This window comes from Scyliorhinus canicula, chromosome 1 (genome assembly GCF_902713615.1).
Source record: "Scyliorhinus canicula chromosome 1, sScyCan1.1, whole genome shotgun sequence".
Lineage (NCBI taxonomy): Eukaryota > Metazoa > Chordata > Chondrichthyes > Carcharhiniformes > Scyliorhinidae > Scyliorhinus > Scyliorhinus canicula.
Genome location: NC_052146.1, coordinates 253,901,794 through 253,925,950, shown reverse-complemented (window position 1 = coordinate 253,925,950; position 24,157 = coordinate 253,901,794). Strand labels below are relative to the sequence as shown.

Genomic DNA, 24,157 nt, shown 5'->3' with positions numbered 1-24,157 from the left:
GGAGTTTATAGAATGTATCCACGATAGTTTCCTAGAACAGTATGTAATGGAACCTACGAGGGAACAAGCGGTCCTAGATCTTGTCCTGTGTAATGAGATAGGATTGATTCATGATCTCATAGTTAGGGATCCTCTCGGAAGGAGCGATCACAATATGGTGGAATTTAAAATACAGATGGAGGGTGAGAAGGTAAAATCAAATACTAGTGTTTTGTGTTTAAACAAAGGAGATTACAATGGGATGAGAGAAGAACTAGCTAAGGTAGACTGGGAGCAAAGACTTTATGTTGGAACAGTTGAGGAACAGTGGAGAACCTTCCAAGCGATTTTTCACAGTGCTCAGCAAAGGTTTATACCCACAAAAAGGAAGGACGGTAGAAAGAGGGAAAATCGACCGTGGATATCTAAGGAAATAAGGGAGAGTATCAAATTGAAGGAAAGAGCATACAAAGTGGCAAAGATTGGTGGGAGACTAGAGGACTGGGAAATATTTAAGGGGCAACAGAAAGCTACTAAAAAAGCTATAAAGAAGAGTTAGATAGAGTATGAGAGTAAACTTGCTCAGAATATAAAAGCAGACAGCAAAGGTTTTTACAAATATATAAAGCAAAAAAGAGTGGCTAAGGTAAATATTGGTCCTTTAGAGGATGAGAAGGGAGTTTTAATAATGGGAGATGAGGAAATGGCTGAGGAACTGAACAGGTTTTTTGGGTCGGTCTTCACAGTGTAAGACACAAATAACATGCAAGTGACTGATAGAAATGAGGTTATGACAGGTGATGACCTTGAGAGGATTGTTATCACTAAGGAGGTAGTGATGGGCAAGCTAATGGGGCTAAAGGTAGACAAGTCTCCTGGCCCTGATGAAATGCATCCCAGAGTGCTAAAAGAGATGGCTAGGGAAATTGCAGATGCACTAGTGATGATTTACCAAAATTCACTGGACTCTGGGGTGGTCCCGGTGGATTGAAAATTAGCAAACGTGACACCACTGTTTAAAAAAGGAGGTAGGCAGAGAGCAGGAAATTATAGGCCAGTGAGCTTAACTTCGGTAGTAGGGAAGATGCTGGAATCTATCATCAAGGAAGAAATAGTGAGGCATCTGGATAGAAATTGTCCCATTGGGCAGACGCAGCATGGGTTCATAAAGGGCAGGTCGGGCCTAACTAATTTAGTGGAATTTTTTGAGGACATTACCAGTCCAGTGGATAACAGGAAGCCAATGGATGTGGTATATCTGGATTTCCAGAAAGCTTTTGACAAGGTGCCACACAAAAGGTTGCTGCATAAGATGAAGATGCATGGCATTAAGGGTAAAGTAGTAGCATGGAGAGAGGATTGGTTAATTAATAGAAAGCAAAGAGTGGGGATTAATGGGTGCTTCTCTGGTTGGCGATCAGTAGATAGTGGTGTCCCTCAGGGATCCATGTTGGGCCCACAATTGTTCACAATCTACATAGATGATTTGGAGTTGGGGACCAATGGCAATGTGTCCAAATTTGCAGATGACACTAAGATGAGTGGTAAAGTGAAAAGTGCAGAGGATACTGGAAGTCTGCAGAGGGATTTGGATAGGTGCAGTGAATGGGCTAGGGTCTGGCAAATGGAATACAATGTTGACAAATATGAGGTTATCCATTTTGGTAGGAATAACAGCAAACGGGATTATTATTTAAACAATAAAATATTAAAGCATGCTGCTGTGCAGAGAGACCTGGGTGTGCTAGTGCATGAGTCACAGAAAGTTGGTTTACAGGTGCAACAGGTGATTAAGAAGGCAAATGGAATTTTGTACTTCATTGCTAGAGGGATGGAGTTTAAGACTAGGGAGGTTATGTTGCAATTGTATAGGGTGTTAGTGAGGCCACACCTGGAGTATTGTGTTCAGTTTTGGTCTCCTTACTTGAGAAAGGATGTACTGGCACTGGAGGGTGTGCAGAGGAGATTCACGAGGTTAACCCCAGAGCTGAAGGGGTTGGATTACGAGGAGAGGTTGAGTAGACTGAGACTGTACTCGTTGAAATTTAGAAGGATGAGGGGGGATCTTATTGAAACATTTAAAATTATGAAGGGAATAGATAGGATAGATGCGGGCAGGTTGTTTCCACTGGTGGGTGAAAGCAGAACTAAGGGGCATAGCCTCAAAATAAGGGGTAGTAGATTTAGGACTGAGTTTAGGAGGAACTTCTTCACCCAAAGGGTTGTGAATTTATGGAATTCCTTGCCCAGTGAAGCAGTTGAGGCTCCTTCATTAAATGTTTTTAAGGTAAAGATAGATACTTTTTTGAAGAAAAAAGGGATTAAGGGTTATGGTGTTCGGGCCGGAAAGTGGAGCTGAGTCCACAAAAGATCAGCCATGATCTCATTGAATGGCGGAGCAGGCTCGAGGGGCCAGATGGCCTACTCCTGCTCCTAGTTCTTATGTTCTTATGAAGGCCTGGCGTGCCTCAGCTGACAGGGGAAATCGTGTGGCCTTAAAGAGTGGGTGGGCTTTGTCTGCATATTGAGGGACGCACTGGGCGTAGTAGGAAAAGAAACCCAAGCACCGCTTGAGGGCCTTGGGACAATGAGGGAGGGGGAGTTCTAAGAGGGGGCGCATATGGTCCGGGTCTGGGCCCAGGACTCCGTTTTCCACGACATAGCCAAGGATGGCTAGTCTGGTTGTGCGGAAAACGCATTTCTCCTTGTTATAAGTGAGGTTTAATTTCTGAGCCGTCTGGAGAAAATGGTAGAGGTTGGCGTCATGGTCCTGCTGGTCATAGCCGCAGATGGTGACATTGTCCTAGTACGGAAACGTGGCCCGCAGCCCGTACTGGTCCACCATTCGGTCCATTGCTTGTTGGAACACCGAAACCCCGTTAGTGACGCCGAAGGGCACCCGGAGGAAATGGAAGAGGCGGCCATCGGCCTCGAATGCCGTGTAGTGGCGGTCCTCCGGGCGGATTGGGAGCTGGTGGTATGCAGACTTCAGGTCCACCATGGAAAAGAGCCGATACTGGGCGATCTGGTTTACCATGTCTGCAATCCTGGGGAGGGGATACGCGTCAAGGAGCGTAAATCTATTTATGGTCTGACTATAGTCGACAACCATGCGGAATTTTCCCCCGGTCTTAACGACCACCACCTGAGCTCTCCAGGGACTATTGCTGGCCTCTATAATACCCTCACTGAGAAGCCTTCGGATCTCTGATCTGATAAATACCCTATCCTGCAGGTTGTATCGCCTGCTACAAGTGGCTACGGGTTTACAGTCCTTTGTGAGATTGGCGAAGAGAGGAGGAGAGGAGATTCGCAGCGTAGTGAGGCTGCAGATAGTGAGTGGGGGCAGGGGCCCGCGAAGCTGAGGGTGAGGCTCTTAAGGTCACACTGAAAATCTAGACCTAATAAGAGTGGCGCGCAGAGGTCGGGCAAAACGTAGAGTTAATTTTGAGTAGCTAGCGCCTCGGATTGTGAGTGTCGCGGCGGTGCGCCCCTGGATCTGGACAGAATGGGATCCTGAAGCGAGCGAGATAGTTTGTCGCAAGGGGAAAACGGGGAGCGAACAGCGTCTTACCAGGTCTGGGTGTATGAAGCTCTCCGTGCTCCCGGAGTCGAAAAGGCATGGCGTGTTGTACCCGTTGATTTGGACCTCTGCCATTGAATTTCGCAGATGCTTCGGGCGCGATTGATCCAGGGTGACTGCGCCGAGTTGCGGACCGGGTGACGAGCGCCCGGGGAGGTCGTACTCTTCCGATGAGTTGTCCGAGCGTGGAGATGCAGGTCGGGCCCGTGGATCGCACGTGGCGGGCAGCGAGGAAGATGGCGTCCAAGATGGCGGCCCCCATGAGTCGCACGTGGCCGGCCGCATGGTGGAGGTTTGCCAAGATGGCGGCCCCCATGGATCGCACATGGCGGGAGGGGTCGGGGTCGGGGCATAGGCTGCAGCGTTTCGGGCCCCGCGGGCGTGGGGAGCGATTACTTGGTGCCGCTGGGGAGTTGGAAGCTGGGGCCCTTTTTGCGAGGCACACACTCGCGTAGTGGCCTTTCCGCCCGCAGCTTCTGCAGGTTGCGTAGCGGGCCGGGCAGTGCTGCCGCGGGTGCTGATTCTGGCCGCAGAAATGGCAAGCTAGAGCAGCATAGTGGCTGGCTGGAGCAGCATAGTGGCTGGCTGGGCAGCATGGTGGCTGGCTGGGGCAGCATGGTGGCTGGGCGGCCGCGTGGCACAGGCCTGGGGGAGTCGCTGGTCGGGGGCCCATGATTGGGTCGCGGGGTCCACGGGGTACGAGGTGAGGCTGCGGATGGAGACCTCCATCGTGGTAGCAATTTCCGCAGTTGTTTCTAAGTCTTGGGCCCTCTTTTCCAGCAGTCGTTGGCGAACATAATTACAAAAACATCGCGTACAGCAAGTTCTCTATGTTCAGCCGCGGTAACAGCTTGATAGTTACAGTCATTTGATAGATTAATGAGCTCTCTTAGAAATTTGGCGAGTGATTCTGTAGGCCGCTGGCGGCGAGTCGTGAACACATGGCGTGCGTAAACTTCGTTAATGGGCCTTACATACATCTTATCGAGTATCGCTAGCGCAGCAGTATATGAACCGGCCGAGTTTAGTTGCGTAGAGATTCTGTGGCTCACCCTCGCGTGCAGTAGACTTAACTCCTGTTCCTCTGTTGTTTCGGCTGTGCTCACTTCTGCCAGGTAGGCCTTAAATCACCGCATCCAGTGGGAGAAGATTTATTTTGCCTCTGCATGCTGTGGGTCGAGTTCCAGGCGTCCAGGCTTGAGGGCTGATTCCATGATTGATCCTGACTGTTCTTAAGTAGATTAAATTGATGGAACCATCAATTCACTAGACACGTGCTTTAAGATATGAACAGTGGTTTTAATCTACTTACTACAGTGCCAGCCTGTTACCCGTTGAACTCTCGATGAACTGCAGGCTGGCTCTGGACAAGGGTATTTATACAGCAGTCAAGGAGGAGGAGTCGTGGGCGGAGTCAAGGGTGGAGCCCGGTACAAACTCCTGAGCATTCCCAGAGCTACTCCCCCTAGTGGTCGGATAACGCTACCGCGCTTACAATGGTATTGGTAAATACAGTATGAATTACTAAGTTACATTCACCACACTACTAATGGTAGTAACAGTCAACTGTGCCCTCAGCTTCTCTGCCTGCACCTTTTCAGATATACTGCATTGCAGTTCTTTGGTAGGATACCCTGAGCTGGCAAACAAGGCCACCTCTTCTCTGACAATTCATACCGCAGCATCCCTATTTGTCAATAATCAACCATGTGTGTTGAGCTGCTCCATCCCTTGACCAGAGAACGTTTTGCAACTCTTACCAGGCACTAGCCACTGGATGATGCCAGGCATTTCTCCACGGACAGTGACCCAGGGCTGGGATTCGAACCCAGGTCCTCAGCGCTGCAGTCCCAGTGCTAACTACTGCGCCACATGCCGCCCCTAAAAGATATTTTTCAAAGGTTGAAAATATATAAATAATATAAGCCTTTAGAAAGGTTGGCAACAACAATTTGCTCCTCTAAGCACGTTAGTAACCTTGAACTTGCCACACTTAATTTTGTCACCCCTAGTCATGAACTCTTAAAATCTATCAGATGTTTTTTTGCCTCAAATTGATGGACAAACAACAGGAGAATGTATTGTTTAATATACTGGCTATGAGAAATTCTAATCCCATCCCCATAAACTGATCTAATTGCTTTATACTGATGAGAACATTTAGAAGAAAATGAGGGCAATTGTCAATTTCAATATCTGTGTGACAACCTGATGAAGCAGAACATTTCCGCCTTTGTAGAACATACCTGATTTACATTGCATTGAAATCTAGATCTAACTGATGAGCTCGTCTCCAATAGTTGTAAATACTTAGCACTAATTAGTAGACAATAATGATGTGTGAGAATGCAGTGATTTGGTGTGCTCTTCATCACGTCATACTAACATTGTGCTATAAATTCGGTAAAGTTTATTTGTAGTGGAAATTAAGCCATGTTCAACTCCATTCCAAGTTCAAAACTGATGCATGCAGTTCCTCAATTGGTGGCATCACATTACTAATATCAAATGCCAATTACTGACGGTAATTATTAATAATTGTCTTGACTCTTAGGGACTATCAGACACAAAAATCACAGGTCACCAATCTCACGTCAGTAATTCCAACATCTCAGTGCTGTGTGTGCCAAGCCAGAGTCAGCTGAGTCACGCCTATTCTCAAACTTCCCTGCACCGCAGCATCAGTCAGCTGATTGATATCCACGACAGAAAATCTCTCATTGAAGACTCAGTTTGGGACTCCCTTGGACAAGGTCGTGACAGTGGAATGGTAATTAAATCATAAACATGTACAGCTAGTGTCAAATGGCCTGCCTCTGCTCCTATTGCGTATGTTCGTATTAAATTTACAAAGCACTTAGGGGATGAAATTGGTCAGTATTGCAATATGGAATAACAGAAACACCAGACAATTTTATATCGAGTCAATTCTCTTTTCCATCAAAGTCACTGGAAAAGAAAATTGACATGATGTCAAAGGGGTGGTGATTTGGTATTGGCCTGCTTTGCATTAATCATTACCTAGTTTCAGTCCTTTATTTCCTTGAGTAATTGTGATGAAAATAGGACTTCCTTTGAAATCATTGGCTTAAGTCTATTTCAGAGTAGAGCTTTATCAGTCGGGAATCAAGTATACACCATAATTATTCATGAAGTGATTTGTTAGGTATAAAAAGAAAGAAATCTAATTCTAGAAAATTGTAACGAAGACTAAGAATGCTAGCAACAGACTCTGCTTCCTCTTGTGGGGAAGAACATGACTAGAGATCATCAATATAAAGGCCCAAATCTTCTAGTCACTGGATGATCAGGGACTGGTTGTACCACATAAGATGCATGTTGCGATCCTCAACACAATGTCCTTGTGGGAATTACCCAGGAAGTGTGACCTTCCAACAGGACCTTCCTTGCTGCCAAGGACCCGCCGAAAAAAATCTGAGCTGGAGACTTCATACCATTCCACTTAGATACATGGGCAGTTACCCAGGGAATGAGACAGAAAAATCCTAGTCTCATTCCACCCCCTCCCCTTCCCCAGCAATTCTTCTCCCCAAGCCCTGGACCCAATCTGACTAGCCCCCATCACCCAACTCCACAGCAGGATGGGATTCTTCATCGGACACCTTTTCAACCTATGTAGGTAAGTGGGTAGTTTTCTGTTTGATCAGAATCAGACATGAAGGTTCCCATCTTCAGGCCAAGATCTTCCAGAAATCCAAAAACAAATTTTTTTAAAAATGTGTTAAAGAGTAGTGAGGATTTGTAATTTGCTACTTGTGGCTGAAGAGTAGATACATCAAAGGCAGAGCTAGACAAACAGATGAGGGAGCAGGGAACAGAAGGGTACAATTATAGATTTAGTTTAGGAAAGATGGGAGGAGGCTCAAAAGGAGTGTAAATTACAGTATAGACTGGTTGGGTTGAATGGCCTGTTTACGGCCGTATATTCTATGTAATCCATGGCCTGTTTCTGTGCCACATATTCTATGTATTCCAATGTATGTACACAATGCTCCATCAATGTCTTAATATAGAAAAAAATGGTTTCACTAAACGATTGAGTTCGATGTGCATCAAACCATACAATATGCCTAAGTGAAAGTCTAATCCCGTACAAGCATTTGTGGTTGTTGCAAATGGATGATGCTTATCTAATGTGATTTTTATTTCTCCTCCAGTACCCAGATGATGAAGACCTATTGGAATCAATTAAAGGCTTTAGTTCAGTTACAAAAGAGCACACAATATTCACAGACACCCAGTTATAAGAAGAATAATCACAGGCGATACTGGAGTTTCAGTCGCTTTGAAGTACTGTTTAATGCATATTTGTTTCTAGGTCACATTATATGTGTTGAAAAATAAATGAGCGTATTTAGAAAATCAAAGATAATCAGTTTTTGGTTACAATTGTCAGTATCCTGTAGCATTTGCTTTTGAGTTGCTTTGACTCAATTTTCATTTTAGGGAACATCTCGATAAACCCAAGTCACAGTCCATAATAGTATTGTCCAGCAGAGGGCCCCCATGTTAGTAGCAGCTGGTGCTGAATATATTACTCAACCTTGCCCGAAGTAAATTATAAGTTCTGATAAAATGTAATGTAAGTAAATTCATACATTCTCCAAATTCAAACTATAATCTATGAACAAATTCATCATTGTACAAACTAGCTCAGTCACCTTTTGCACATTCTTTGATATGGTGCCAGAGAACTGGAAGATTATAAATGTTATATACCTGTTTTTAAAAAAAAGGAGGTAAAATCCAGCAGCTGCAGACCAGTCAGCCTAACATTGTTGGTGGGAAAACATTTTGAGACAGTAACCTTGGATTAAATTAACTGGCATTTGGCAAGGTATGAGGCAAATTTTGTTTGATTAACTTGGTCAATATATTAATGAAATAATGGTGAAGGCTAATGATGATAGTGCGGTTGATGTGTATATGGACATTCAAAAGGTGTTTGACAAAGTACCACATAATAGGGGCTGTTTAGCACAGGGCTAAATCGCTGGCTTTGAAAGCAGACCAAGGCAGGCCAGCAGCACGGTTCAATTCCCGTAACAGCCTCCCCGAACAGGCGCCGGAATGTGGCGACTAGGGGCTTTTCACAGTAACTTCATTTGAAGCCTACTTGTGACAATAAGCGATTTGCATTTGCATAATAGACTCGTTAGCGGAATTAAAGCTCATGATATTGAAGGGACAGTGGCAACATGGATACAAAATTGCTATGGAACAGAAAATAGATAGTGGTGAACGGTTGATTATCAGACTGGAGGAAAGAATGTAATGGTTCCCCCACAGGCTGGTATTGGATACACTGCACTATTAATATATATTAATGCTCTGGCCTTGGGTATGCAGGACATGATTTAAAAAATATGAAACTTGGAAATTTAATAGGATATAACAGACTTCAGGAGGGCATTATTGGTGAAATGACAGATTAAATTTAATGCAGAGACGTGTTTGGAGGAAGATTGAGGACAAGCAGTACAAATTAAATGGTACCATTTTGAAGGGGGTGCAGGAGCCTGGGGTATATGTACACAAATCTTAAAAGGTGGTAGGATAAATTGTGAAGGCCATTTGAAAAATACATGCGGGATTCTTAGCTTTATAATCAGAAGCATGCAATACAAGAGCAATGAGGTTGTGCCTACTCACTGGATAGGTTCCAATTAGAGTATTGTGGCTTATTTTGGACAAGACACTTTAGGAATGGCATCGTTAAAGTCTTTGAAAGAGTACGGAGGAGTTTTACTAGAATGTACCAGGAATGTGGAACTTGAGTTACATGGAGAGACTAGCTAGTGAAGCTGGGGTTGCTCTCCCAGAGCAAAAAAGGTTAAAAGGATATTTGGGTATTCAAAATCATCAATAGTAAATAAGCCTCGTCTCTTCACACAGGGATTCTGTTCAAACCAACTTCTGGCTGGTTGTTAGCACAAAAATAGTCTTTCCTTCTGCTTGGCACATTAGCAGCCATTGTTGATCTTCTGCCCCAGCTGTCTTTGCCTTTCCGAGACAGTAGGATTTTGTCCAGTAAGCCCCTCTGTTACGTCAGAAGGTGTGAAAACATGCATTTGAGTTTCTAAGTTTCAACCCAGTCCTCTGTCCCTATGACAACCAAATCACATGGACCATTTCCTGGGCAGACGTCAGTAAATTAACCCCCCCCCCCAATTCTGGGACCTTCTGTTTTATCTTAAAAAGAGACAGATTAAAATACAATTGCCACAAAAAACTTAGATTTATGCTGTGCATGCCATTATTTTATCCAAGGTTGAAAATTAAGAGGAAGTAGCTAGGTTGAGATTGATCAACGCTGGATTCAAATAATTGATATTTACAGTAGGCAGGAAGGTCTAGAGTCAGGCCCACAAAGAATCATGTAAAAGTCCACAGCTACCTGTTTATGGTGGGGTTCTGGAAACAATGAATATGCTGGGAAGGGAAAATGAAAGCAGAACTGGGAACTTCTTTGATAATGTCTGATAATGTCTATCTGTCATGTAATCATTTGCTGTATATCTTTTAATTCATCCCACCATGAAAGAAAGCCACAGTGATTGAACTTTAATGGAGTAGTCTCTTTGTAAAGCAGTTATGCTAACAATCTGAAATGTATCACTAAAATAAAAATAGATAATGCTGGATGGATATGCTGAGCAGGTTGAAAAATGCCGGTAACATTTTGGGTGGATCTTTCATCAATGTTGTAAAGAATAAACCTCACAATTGTACAATTTGTTGCCAGTGGGGACTGCTAAATGTTTGTTCAAATACTGCTATTAATGTTGCTGTATACACATTAATTAAAACACATTCAGACTTTATTCAAAGATGATGGACACAAAACAAACCTTTTAAACAAAATAATAGCTTCTGGATTCTGTCACCATATATGCTTCTATTTTATAAGATAAATAATTTCACTTTAGTTTGTCAGATCCACTGTCTGCAAATTTGAAATGTGAAACTTGAACACGTTGAAAGTCTCAGAACCTGTAAATCACATTTACCTGCAAGTCTACTTACTCTGTATCCTATTGACATTAATGTTGGAACTTTTTTGCATTAAAATACTTCAGACCATAGAACAATAGCCTCACCAAATGAGAAAACTCTGAATGGTTTACAAAGAAAATCAGGTCACCGCACCCATCAGAATGATATTGATGAGCATGCAATACGAGCAAAGAAAGAAGCTGACAAATGCTGTGTATGAATAATTTGTAAGGAGAGGCATGGGTATTATAAAGTCCCTATAGACTGAAGTTTAAATGAACTAGAATTGTTCATGCAATAACTGGCAAGGAGTTTTTTTGCTTAATCAAGACACTTCTACCCCCAGACCTCTGCTGTGCCAGGTTATTGAAACTGGACATGCAGTTAGTTATTCAGACAACATACACATGCCATTTCATTGTGCGGGCTTGAAGATGTACACACCTCACAGAATACTTTCACAAATTGCAGCCAATACATAACAAAATTATGTATTGTGCACTGTTTTGAAAAGAGAATAAGGTGAATTTACTGACACACATGCAAAGATGGTGAGACCACAGTGCAATGTGTTTAACCGCCATTGTGTCAATTAATGATAAATGTCAGGCCCATGTTAGGCCAGTTTCTGGACAGCTTGCCAAAAGGAAAGGGAACGATTATGAATGCAAGTAGTCATCAAACGGCTGTCGTTAGCACATAAAGGGATGCTGCAACTTAAAGGCACCCTCCACAGACGATAGTATTATATGCCTGATAGCCAGGATCAGTGCTTTATGTAGGGCCCATTTACCAGGAGAAATAATTACCTTTTCCACATTTAATGCAGGCCCATGCCCCATTTCTCAACACAATTGTATAATTCTTTCATTGCTGATCATGCATGCTTATAATCATGCAGAACAGAGAGTCAAGCTGGAATGTATATGCTATGTACACTCGTGGTTTCAAAGGAATCCATCCACGTTAAAATGGTTGTAAAACAACTAATCTGCATACTTATTAATACACAGGGTTGGCTGTAGAGTTTCAAACATGGAGGTCATCAATGACTGGAAATTCCAAAAAAATGCAGAAATGGAGGGTGGGGGCAGGATTCTCCATCCCGCCAGACCCATTTTCAGCCCCCCCGCCCCCCCTGGTAGCGGGATGCTCTGTCCCGGCAGCTGGCCTATGAGGTTTTCCATTGTGGCCATCACAAGCCGTCGGGAAACCCACGGGCATGGTTGTGCCGCCGGCAAAGCAGAGGATCCCACCGATGGAGAATCCCACCCCTGCCAGCCCCGTTTCCCAGTGGGGTGCACCCCTGCCGGCAGCGGGATCCTCCATTCCAGCAGCCAGCCATCCCTTGGGGAAATGCGCAGGCGTGGATGCGCTGCTGACGAAGCGGAGGATGCCGCCGACGGAGAATCCGCAGATGGTGTTTCTTGGCAGCTATGTTAAGATGCTGTTCACAATTGTAAGAAGGCAATGTTGAGCTATTCATCAGTTAGTTACCCATATGATACGGAGCAGCATTAATTAATTAAAAATCCACCTCTGAGCAAAGCATTTGGAAATTAATTAAAGGCAGTCTAACAATGGAAAATGATTTTTCATTGATATGGTAACAAGATATCATTTTGGTGTTTGGAATGTATTCAATTAAAATGATCCCAATATAATGATCAATGCTTTAATATAACAATATCTAAATCTAATAGCAATAGGAGTTACCTTCTGAATGATAAATATGAAAAAAAAAATATGAAATTTCAGTTTTTCAGGATCAAAGGATCCTGTCATAATCCCTGAAAAATTTCCGATAAATCAATTAATGCTGTGACAATAATTTTGCATTTTTAAAAAATCTAGTTTTCACCAATATATTTCTTAGGTTCAAAACTGTTGCTGAATGATTTCAATTGCATTAGTAGCTCTGTATGAAATATGTTGCCTGCCAGGGTAGAATTGCCATGATGCAAGTAGCTGTTAAAGGTTTACCTTTATTTCAGTAATATGGACTCTATTAGTGGTAATGCCATTCGATCAAACACGTCAGTAAATATTTTATTTTACAGCATCTGATTACTGCATTCACAGTACTCTGCAACCTTCATGTATTACATTTGAAAGTTGTATAATCCAGGTGCGCTGTTTCCTGGTACAGGGTAGTTCAAGTTAACTTCCATCTGACCAACGTATCCCCAGATTGAAAAAAAGAGCAATACCCAATGAACAGAGGTACCACACTCACATTTGTGCAAGCAATGTCTGAAGTACTGAATACAACGGCATCTAAAGCTACGAATGCTGATTGAAGCACTTCAGCATAACAAAATACTAAAGTTCAGGTGTTCTGAATGATTTTAAAAGGATTTTGTTTGTCAGCATTCTGTAATTACATAGAATTTACAGTGCAGAAGGAGGCCATTCGGTCCATCGAGTCTGCACCGGCTCCTGGAAAGAGCACCCTACCCAAGGTTAACACCTCTACCCTATCCCCATAACCCAGTAACCCCACCCAACATTAAGGGCAATTTTGGACACTAAGGGCAATTTATCATCTCCAATCCACCTAACTTGCACATCTTTTTGACTGTGGGAGGAAACCGGAGCACCCGGAGGAAACCCACGCACACACGGGGAGGATGTGCAGACTCCGCACAGACAGTGACCCAAGCCGGAACCGAACCTGGGACCCTGGAGCTGTGACGTGATTGTGCAATCCACAATGCTACCGTGCTGCTATGTAAGGGACTTAATAAAACCCACATCCGAAGTGTCTAACCTGATCAGCTTGGCTATTGTAGAAATACATGTTTTTTTCTGTATGTGTATTTTGTGGCATTGTAAATTAAACGTTTTTGCAAATGTTTCTTGTGCATTATAAAATTTGTGGAACGAGAAATCAAGTTGTTTTATAGGCATAAAGCAGATTCCAAATGGTCCAGTTGGACATATTGGAGGAGACTGGCCTGGGTATCATGGGAACAGACCAAGACTAATGCAAGCACCGATTATGTTAAAATAAGGGCCCTATGATTGTTTTGTATCCTTTTAGGAAATTGATCTGCCTCAATGTTTGACTCACTACGTGCTAAACTGGAGCAACAAATTCTTCTAATAGTCAGCAAGATCCTTCATTAATGGTATTTACAGGGCATTCATTCTATTGAGGTTAGTCCTTAGACTGGCTCGATAACATCTGGGTCACAACTGATGCTGCACTGTTCTGTGCTGCACTTTGCTGTTTTTTTCAGCCTCGGCGAGGAATGCCCCATCAAGGCTGCTCTTGCAAACTGGAAGATTACTCATCCCCCCCGCCCCAGCAACCCCACCATGAGCTCTGGGCACTCCCACTTTACCCAACGTACCTCTTCCAGGCTCTTCAAGCCTCTCTCCGCACATTGGCACGACACCCCCTGCACCTGACCCCTGGCACAGGCAACCTGCAAGTGCCAGGGTGGCAATGCCAAAGTACCAGTGGGAGTGCCAGGGTACCAACTCGCCCAATGGCCTGGGAGACGCCCCCAGGTGCAGTTATGACTGGTCAACATTTCTGTGGACCAGTGCTAAATGGCGCCCTGGCAAGGTCTCCTAGGTGCAGCCAGTGAATCCTGGGCGAATGCATTTAAATGAGCCTAATGACTCATTTAAATATGCATTGCTGAATCTCATCCAGATCGATTTCCAGATCGCGCTGCCCCGTGAGACTCTGTTAAATCTCACAAGACTGTTAAATCTCATGAGATGTTTCTCGCACCATGAATTTAGTGAAATTCAACAGCCTTGTTCCGACACAAAGTTAGAATCATAGAACTTACAGTGCAGGAGGCCATTCGTCCCATCAAATCGGCACTGGCCTTTGGAAAGAACACCCTACTCAAGCCCACACCATAAGACCATAAGACATAGGAGTGGAAGTAAGGCCATTCGGCCCATCGAGTCCACTCCGCCATTCAATCATGGCTGATGGGCATTTCAACTCCACCTACCAGCATTCTCCCCGTAGCCCTTAATTCCTCGCGACATCAAGAATTTATCTATCTCTGCCTTGAAGCCATTTAGCGTCCCGGCCTCCACTGCACTCCGCGGCAATGAATTCCACAGGCCCACCACTCTCTGGCTGAAGAAATGTCTCCGCATTTCTGTTCTGAATTTACCCCCTCTAATTCTAAGGCTGTGCCCACGGGTCCTCGTCTCCTCGCCTAACGGAAACAGTTTCTTTGCGTCCACCCTTTCTAAGCCATGCATTATCTTGTAAGTTTCTATTAGATCCCCCTTAACCTTCTAAACTCCAATGAATACAATCCCAGAATCCTCAGCCGTTCATCATATGTTAGACCCGCCATTCCAGGGATCATCCGTGTGAATCTCCGCTGGACACGCTCCAGTGCCAGTATGTCCTTCCTGAGATGTGGGGCCCAAAACTGGACACAGTACTCCAAATGGGGCCTAACCAGAGCCTTATAAAGGCTCAGTAGCACATCGCTGCTTTTATATTCCAATCGCTGCTTTTATATTCCAAAATATACACCTCCACCCTTTCCCTGCAACCCAGTAACCCCCTATCCTTTTTGAACACCAAGGGCAATTTAGCATGGCCAATCCACCTAACTTGCATGTTTTTGGACTGTGGGAGGAAACGGACTGCCTGGAGGAAATCAACACAGACACGGGGAGAATGTGCAGATTCCGCACAGACAGTGACCCAAGCCGGGAATCGAATCTGGGACCCTGGCGCTGTGAAGCAAGTGCTAACCACTGTGCTACCGTACCACCCTAAATTTGGCACGACGAGGCCGTTGAATCGCGCTCCTCGTCTTTCAGTTAGACACTATGTAGTCTTCCAGACTCAGTAGAGTTCAGAAATTTCAGATGGTGACTTATGTCCCCATTTTTACAGATTGCAACTATTGGTGATAATTATGCTGCACCTATTTGTATCCTCTGCAGACTCAATCTTTGTTCACTTGTTCCTGTACCACTCCCTCTTTAACTTTCATCATCATCCTATTTGTCTTTTAATCTCACCTGTCTCCCAATCCATCACACACCTTCCTTTTTGTTTTAAACCTCCCACATCCCCAGCCTCTGTACAATCCATGTTAATCTTTACAATCTGTGCATTTAAGTTAAGTGGGGCGTAAAGGACTATTGTATTATAATCCCATTTTTCATGTTTAATAAATTCTCGTTGTTAAAACTAATTAGCAGTCTTGTGATTCTCTTCCTCCACGTTTTATATATAAAATGAAAGTTTAGTCTTTTGAGCCAAGATAATCTTTCCATCCAGTCACATCAACTGGGATCGTAGCTGGTTTAGCACAGGGCTAAAGAGCTGGCTTTTAAAGCAGACCAAGGCAGGCCAGCAGCACGGTTCAATTCCCGTACCAGCCTCCCCAAACAGGCGCCGGAATGTGGCGACTAGGGGCTTTTCATAGTAACTTCATTGAAGCCTACTTATGACAATAAGCGATTTTCATTTCAACTATAAGAAAGCAAATACAGTTTTAATACGAATTGCTAGGACAAAACAGTATAAATTTGAGAAGACAATACTTGAGTTGATAAAGGCCTTTGTATTCGCAGTCTTGTTTGTAGCTTTGGTCAGAAATTCTGATGCCCTTTACTTGGTTGGAGGAGGGGGGGTGAAATTAAGGGCAGGTTATGGCAACCAAAATGATACCCTGTCAGTCTTCGTCTTCTAGATTATTTGATATGGATTGGAGTCAGATAATCAGGGGGCATGATTCCAAAACTTAGGTTAAATATTGGGCAATATTGCTGTTCAGTTAATATCCTCCAACTTCCTGCATTTTTCAGTCACGTGTTCCAATGTTATAATAGATGGATTTCATGATACCCGAGATTAAGGAGTCTTAGCAGTTACCATGTTCTCCTGGAGCTTGGTTCATTCAGAGGATTGGAGAGGAATTTCCCAAAACTTCCCCAAGCCAAGAAAATGTGTGAATGGAGGGTTCATGCAGTATATGGATGAACCATGTCTGGAACGGAAAAGCATGATATACATATTTTCCTCTACTTTTTCATAAATTTTGCACATTAAATTGCATTCATATAGTTCCAATGTTAAAGTCAGCTTGTGGCTCCTTGATGTGTGAAAATTAACCATCATGTTTCCTACATTAGGACACTGATTACACTTCAGGCGTAATGCTTTGGCTACCGATAACACTCAATAAATTACTTTTCTTTAATATGACTAATGGCTCCCAGTCATGGAGACGTCAAAACAGAAAAACTGACTTTTCAGAGAAGATGATGATTTCTATTGTAGAAATTTCCATGCAGTAAACTGAACAAACTATGTGAACAACAACTAAATGGGATACCAGAAAGTGCAGTTTTCCACTCTGTTCATGGGCAATAATGATTCCAATTCCACACACACTATTGTTTAATAAGCTCTGTTTTTAATTCATCATTTGAATCTATTACTGGGAAACTAGAATATGGAGTGCAACAATTACAAAATTCTGTAGTTAGGCAATTTTACATGAATTAAGCTCTTTGTTGCAGAGCTGTGCAAACAGCTTTTCGAGAAGCGCAGTCAGTCATTGGTGTGGCAGAACAACCCATAGGATTGTGGACACCTGAAAGTTTCAAACAGGCCCTTTTAGTTCAAATCTGAAGAACAAAGCCGCCCCCTCACCCCAGAAACTCTTGGTTACCAGCAATCATTTCTTCTGGTATTTTCTAACCTAGATATCTACCACTTGAGAAATTTAATTCCCACTTTGGTTGTGATCTTAGAAAGTAAAGAGGCAGAACTTGTCCAAAGAGATTGCAGTGGGTCAAAATCATTGTCTGTGCAAGCTTTGATAAGATAAAAATTATCAGCTTTCATACTAAGACTTTGGCGATTTACTGGAATAGGAGATAATTAAAACTCTGCAATCAAGAGCACCAGGCAGAACTGTACTGAAACACTCAAGCTTCTGGGTTCAGTTCATTCAGGCGATGTACAAGATTTTAAATTTTTCTACATGCAGTGGACTTTATTGTCTGTGTCACAGATTCCAACCCATCTCCAAACAAACAAAAATGGTTATTCACATGAAGCCAGTAATTTTGGATTTGTTTTGAACAGTCAGTAAACAGGAGAAATTGCCCCCAGTAACCGATTGTTTGTTGGTTGGTATAGCGTTTTTAAGTCAGAAAATGACCATGGGTCTGGAATTTTCCTGAAATCTGTTTCATGCACAAGCATGTTCACATGTTGGTTGCTCAAACAACATTTGATAATTGGCTCAAAAGTTATCCCCCAGCTTTCAAAAAATGTTAGGTTCATTGGTATTATCAAATCAGTAGCTGCTTAATTTCATCACCACAAAGCAGAGCTAACAAGTGTCTGACAAGTTTGACTTTTAAGCATCAAAATGGCCATGTATGCATGCGTTAATGTTAGAGTACCCTTAAATTGAGGCATATTACATCTAAAAAAATGGTTTCTCTATCATCAGTCTTGTGCAGATGACCTTGCCCTTCCGTGCACTATACAGATTGCATAGAAATTATCTTTCGAAGCAGAAAAAAAAAATCAGCTTTCGTTTGCATGATGGAAATGAAAGGCCTTCATTTGAACATGTACCAAAAATACCCATACTTTAAAAAAAAAATCAATTTAGAGTACCCAATTATTTTTTTCCAATTAAGGGGCAATTCAACGTGGCCAATCCACCTACCCTGCACATCTTTTGGGTTGTGGGGGCGAAACCCACGCAGGCACGGGGAGAATGTGCAAACTCCACACGGACAGTGATCCAGGTCCAGGATTTGAACCCGGGTCCTCAGCGCCGTAGGCAGCAATGCTAACCACTGTGCCACCGTGCTGCCCTAAAATACCCATACTAATCACGTTGATCGAGAGCAAATTAAAATTGTGGCCTTAACTAATGACCGATTTTCTCCCCGTAAATGAAAACAGTTACTGCTGCTGGTGTCGTCAAACCACAAAATGTTTGGTTAAGACCTGAAGCTGGCTTTATTCCAGTACACGGTAAAATGCTATATTTTAAGAGAATTGTCTGCAGCCAAAAATCATCAAAATCGCCTTTACATTAATTCTATTGGTGTTATTGCTAATTCAGATAGCATATGACAGTGCATTGGAGTGAAAATAAAAATAAGCAGTACGATTAATTTACAGTCTGTACCACACATGTTCTAAGTACGATTAAATATAGCCCATTTAATAAAAGCAATGCTGTTGCGTTAAATACATCACTTATGTAATTTTATTTCTCCGCAAGATAACTCATTTATATCTGTAGCATTTTAAACTTGAGCATCTTCTGGAGAAATTATACTACATACATTTACTATTTTTTGCTTCAATAGCACCCTCCCTTCAGGTTTTTAAATCTGTGTACATGACCTTTAAAATAAATGCATTTTAAAGCCATCCAGATCAAAGGATGCACAAAAGACAATTAGAATGGGATTTGTACCACCTCAAAATATCTGCAAGAATGAAATTTGCGACACAAACAGTGTAAAATTTAGAGTCTGTTACAATGCAAGTCAGACAATGGAGGCATTAAGAAATAAAAACAAACTTCAACCTACGTCAGTTTTTGTAATAATGCTTATGCTGGTGCTTAGTGTACACTAACAAAAATGTAATGCAACAAAAACATTAAAAACAAGTAATACTGACAAAAAACTGTAGTAATTCTTTGAACTTAAAACTGTATTTAGTGTAAAATTTATGTGCATGAGAATACTAAAGCAATTGAGTTCTTGCCAATTAAAATCTAAGTTTCCATTGTAGTGATTATATCTTACAAACTGTGGTCCTGACATGATGTCTCAATCTTCTTGTGCCGAGGAGAAGTGGCTACCTTTGTTGGTGACTGTGAGGCTGCACCATGTGGTTCATTGCCTGTTTCAGGAGTAATAGGACATGGTATCAACTGCTGGGCTGCAGCAGGTTTTTTCCTGCTCAAAAAACCTCCTTCAAAAGTATTTTTCTTCTTGCTCTCAACTTTATCAGTTTCTTCATCTTGCACCTTTTTCTTGAACTCAGCCAGGCTTTCATTTGCTCTCAGAACCTCTGGTGCCCCATCCAGACTCTTGTTTGCTCGAGTGTCAGTCACCTGGCTCCTTCGGTCACTAATGCTACATTCAGTGGCTCCAGGTTTCTTTCCTCTTAGCTCAGCTTCTGACTGTATTGAAGAATCACTTTCAGAAGCAATGTTCCCTTTATCCAATGCATTTTTACTAAACATAAATGGCTGAAAGTCTCGGTAACTGTGAAAGCTTTCTGTCCGCCTTGCTCTTGCTAGCAGCGGGCTCTCTCTATATGGTCTCACAGAACCATATGTTGCAGTCTCATGAAGAGTGTCTGTGGCCTGAAGCTGAAGACTGAGGCAAAATATAAACAAGAAAATCAAATCACTTTTAGTGAGCAAAATCATTTTGGTGATTGCTCAACCATTACCAGCAAAATGTCACAGAACATCATTTTAAAAAAAAATATAGGTTTCTGCTAATTTTACTCCACCACAGAAGGTCTTTAATTTTTTTAAGAATCTTTATTGTCACAAGTAGGCTTACATTAACACTGCAATTAAGCCACTGTGAAAATCCCCCAGTCGCCATACTCCGACACCTGTGCGGGTATACGGAGGGAGAACCCAGAATGTCCAATTCACCTAACAAGCACATCTTTCGGGACTTGTGGGGGGAAACCGGAGCACCCGGAGGAAATTCACGTAGACACGGGGAGAGCGTGCAGACTCTGCACAGTGACCCAGGTATGTAGGTAGTATCCCTGCCTTTCAGACAGAAGCTCTGAGAAGACCCATTCCAAGGCTTGTTGGCCATGGAAGGAGCATTCGACCTGATTCAACAGATTGATAATGAGTTTGCTAATCCTAACACTTCCCTACTATTTTCCAAAGGCTCCAAAAGTGTGCATGAAGATACAAAGCAAACAAAGCTCCACTACATTACTAAATTTACATAACTCTTTTTAAAAATGTACTTTTCTGCTGATTTTGGAGATTATGCTTTCGTCCTTTTCAGAATGCAAGCTTATTATGTGGAAGGTGTGGCATAAATTTGCACTCCAGCACTCTCAGATGCAACAACAATGTTATTACAAATTGGATGCAACTAGCAGCCTGATAATGGACTATTAGTGTGCTGATGCTATTCTTGATCATTTCACAGTTTTCAGCTTCACTGCTGTTCCAATACAAAGACCAGGCAAAGCAAAAGGAAAAAATCCACTGCTCGTGATGTAAATAATACACATCAATTTCCAATGTAATTCATTACAATCAACATTTCCCATTTTTGTAGTGCCCATTGGCAAGACTGCTAATTTAGTATAAAGGCATAGAAAGAATGGGTGGAATCTTCTGGATTTAGTCTCTGCCAGAACAGCAGAACCAGTTTCGGGTCAGGAAACCAGTTTACTAATATGCAGGCTTAGCTGTGGCTCTTTAGCTCAGCTATGGCATTAACATAGGGAAGCACGGTAGCACAGTTTCTTCACAGCGCCAGGGTCCCTGGTTCGATTCCCGGCTTGGGGCACTATCTCGGTGGAGTCTACACGTTCTCCCCGTGTCAGCGTGGGTTTCCTCCGGGTGCTCCGGTTTCCTCCCACAGTCCAAAGATGTGCAGGTTAGGTGGACTGGCCATGCTAAATTGCCTTTAGTTTTCAAAAAGGTTAGGCAGGATTACTGAGTTGCGGGGATAAGGTGTCGGTGTGGGTTTAAGTTGGATGCTCTTTCCAAGGGCCTGTGCAGACTCGATGGGCTGAATAGCCTCCTTCTGCATTGTAAATTCTATGATTCTATGAACATACCACATATGGGTTGTCCAACCAATGAGGAAGGGTGGACAGGATGATGCATCCATTCCCTGGAGAAAAGGAATAGAAAGGAAAGGAAAGATTTCTAATTAAAGGGATCACGGCCTGGGTTAAAAAGGCTCTGTCAGAACATGCTCACAACAACTGCAGGAATTGAGACAAGACCTGGGAAAGCTGCTCCTGGGTCTTTCATCCTGGAGGTCCTGCTGAGGAATTGGTGTGGTTTCAGTAAGGCAAACTCTCCCAAGGACAGGAGCAAAAGGTCAATTAAACAGATGTGGGTAAAAATGACTGAAAGACTCAGAAGAAGTGTACCGCGTCCATAGAAGAGAGGGTGTACCAAGAGGATTCAGGAGCACAGGAGAGAAGGGAAGGATAATATTTGCAGACAGAAACTATGATATGGGAGGATGGGAGTGAAAGAGGATGACGGCGAGTGTTATCTGCTCAGGAGAACAAAGCCTTCCCAGCATTCAGTTTCACTGAAGAAACTCCCTGGTGTGCGCTCGCCTCATTAACTCTGGCAAGTTGCTGACACTTCAGAAAACAGGTACTCAGAGGATTAAAACAGTTCTTACTTGGACATTGTAATGGCCTTGATAACTCTCCCAACAGATCCAAAGACGTTCCCTACTCACCTTCAATCCCACCCAGCAAAAATCCAGCAGAGGGTGGGATGATGTCGGAACCTGAATCGGTGTCAACTTCAGGGAATTTAACTCATGCAAACTCACCATTCTTTGCCAAGAAAACTCAACCTGCTGGATAGTTAAGTGCTTTGACCATGATTTCTCAAAACACCTTGAACTTACAACTAATACAGCCAGAGACAGACCTAGCCTCCTCCAATCAGAACAAGATGGATTCAGAAATGAAATTCAAAAGACTCTGCTGTTACAAATAAGGTTCATTGATTTAGGGTAAAATGCAGACATGTAAGGGAGTTACGTTTGGTAAAACAAAGGTAGTTTTAAGAGAATTATATAGTTTTAAGTGCTTAATTTAATGTTTCTGTGCGTGGAAGGGTAAAAAGTTAGTTAGATTTATGCTGGACAAAGGTGTTTGCATATGTGAAATTTGGTTAAGGTCCGACTGTCTTTCTATTGTGGTTAGACAGGGTTATGGCGCGAAGACTAAATAATAGTAGTAGTCATTGCTTGGCAACTAGAGACCCATGTAAGGTAGCAGGCTTTGTTCTTAGTTAGCTGAATATTTTGGAAGTTGGAGACAGGCCCTGGGGAGTGAAAATCCCTTAATCTGCTAGGCGAAGCTGGACATAGCAAGGAATTTGCAAAGATGCAGGCTTCCTAAGGAATAAGGTACAGTCCAGATAACTAGGTAATTGGGACAGAAAGAATGTCAACTGGAGTTGAGAGAACAGAGACTAAGAATTCAAGGAAAAGTAAACAAACTGATCTGAGTTAAAGAGACAATTGCAGTAGCCAGAGTTAAAGTGAGAAGGCAGACTTCAGAGGCAAGTCAAACATCTTGATGCCATTTTACTAGAGGCTGCAAATCAAAAGGAAAAGCCATCGTGAACAGCAGTCAAGATATAAGAAATGCTAAAGGGGTTGGTGTAAAACATAGTCTGGATTCGCTGTCGAAAACAGAGCAGAAGCGTTTTTTTTAAAGTGTCATTTGAAAAACCTGGACTGGATTTTGGAATGCAAACCGCAAATGGAAAACATTATTCTGAACGAAGATTTTAAAGCATGCATTTTTGGGAGTGGAGTTTGGAAATTCTCACATTACAATCATCTGGGGTAGCAGGAGGAGAGATCCGCAGGCATTCACTCGAGGATCAGACTGTAGAGTGTGTTTGACCATAGCCATATTGTGTGTTTAAAGGGACATTGTGTTACTGTCACTGAGACCACTGTAGCTTAAGATATCCTTTGCCATCCATGTTAACCTCAAAATGGGTGTGTAATTGCAAAGCTAGACAGGGAATGGAGTAAAGGAATATTGTATTATAATCCAATTTTTCCATATTCAATAAATGTTTTTTTTAAAATTGTTGAAACTAATTAGCAGTCCGGTAACTCTATTCCTTCATTTTATAAAAACAAAATACAGTCTTTTGAACCAGGGTTAAATTCTGGCATTTTCCCGTCCAGTTATATCAACTGAAACTATAACAGTTGGGAGATCTGTTCTGAATTCTGCTGACAGCAAACCTGGGTGCCTTAATTTACTTAGTTCTAGGGGTTTGGATGGGGCAGAGTTTGTAAGGTGTATCCAGGAAGCCTTCTTGATGCAATATGTAGATAGTCCAACTATGGAAGGGGCAGTACTGGATCTGGTATTGGGGAATGAGCCTGGACAGGTGGTTGAGCTTTCAGTAGGGGAACATTTTGGAAGTAGTGACCACAATGCCATACGTTTTAGGGTACTTTTGGACAGGGATGAGGGTAACCCTCGTGTTAAGGTTCTCAACTGGGGAAAGGCAAATTACGATAACATTTGACAGGAATTGAAGAATTTGGATTTGGTGGGGCTGTTGGGTAATAAATCAACATTAAGTCTTCCGGTGGCGGCAATGCGGAGCTAAGCCGCATGTTCGTCAGCTCCCGCTTTTGTTGGAATTTCGGGTTCTTTTAAGAGCCTGCAACGGCGCTGTTTCGACTTTCCCCCGGGGGAAACACAGCCAGTGTGCCCAGCGGCCGGTGGATGGACTGGACTCGCAGTGGAGCGGTCCAGAAGTCGGTATTACCACTGTAGCCATCTAAGATGGACACTGGGCTACAAAA

At 42.8% G+C, this 24,157-nt stretch overlaps 2 protein-coding genes across 6 annotated transcripts in view; one reads left to right on the top strand and one right to left on the bottom strand.

The window, feature by feature from the left end:
- ush2a (Usher syndrome 2A (autosomal recessive, mild)) overlaps nucleotides 1–10,319 on the top strand; it is a 1,354,742-nt gene extending 1,344,423 nt beyond the window's left edge. For all 4 annotated transcript variants that reach the window (XM_038811752.1, XM_038811743.1, XM_038811716.1 and 1 more), the window contains 2 exons: nucleotides 6,117–6,332; nucleotides 7,741–10,319. In XM_038811752.1, the coding sequence (XP_038667680.1) occupies nucleotides 6,117–6,332; nucleotides 7,741–7,830 (306 nt within the window). In that variant the 3' untranslated portion in view covers nucleotides 7,831–10,319. The remainder of the gene's footprint in view (nucleotides 1–6,116; nucleotides 6,333–7,740) is intronic.
- A 6,657-nt stretch (nucleotides 10,320–16,976) lies between these two features.
- kctd3 (potassium channel tetramerization domain containing 3) overlaps nucleotides 16,977–24,157 on the bottom strand; it is a 105,627-nt gene continuing 98,446 nt past the window's right edge. For both annotated transcript variants that reach the window (XM_038811678.1, XM_038811687.1), the window contains one exon: nucleotides 16,977–19,951. In XM_038811678.1, coding sequence (XP_038667606.1) covers nucleotides 19,369–19,951 — 583 coding nt within the window. In that variant the 3' untranslated portion in view covers nucleotides 16,977–19,368. The remainder of the gene's footprint in view (nucleotides 19,952–24,157) is intronic.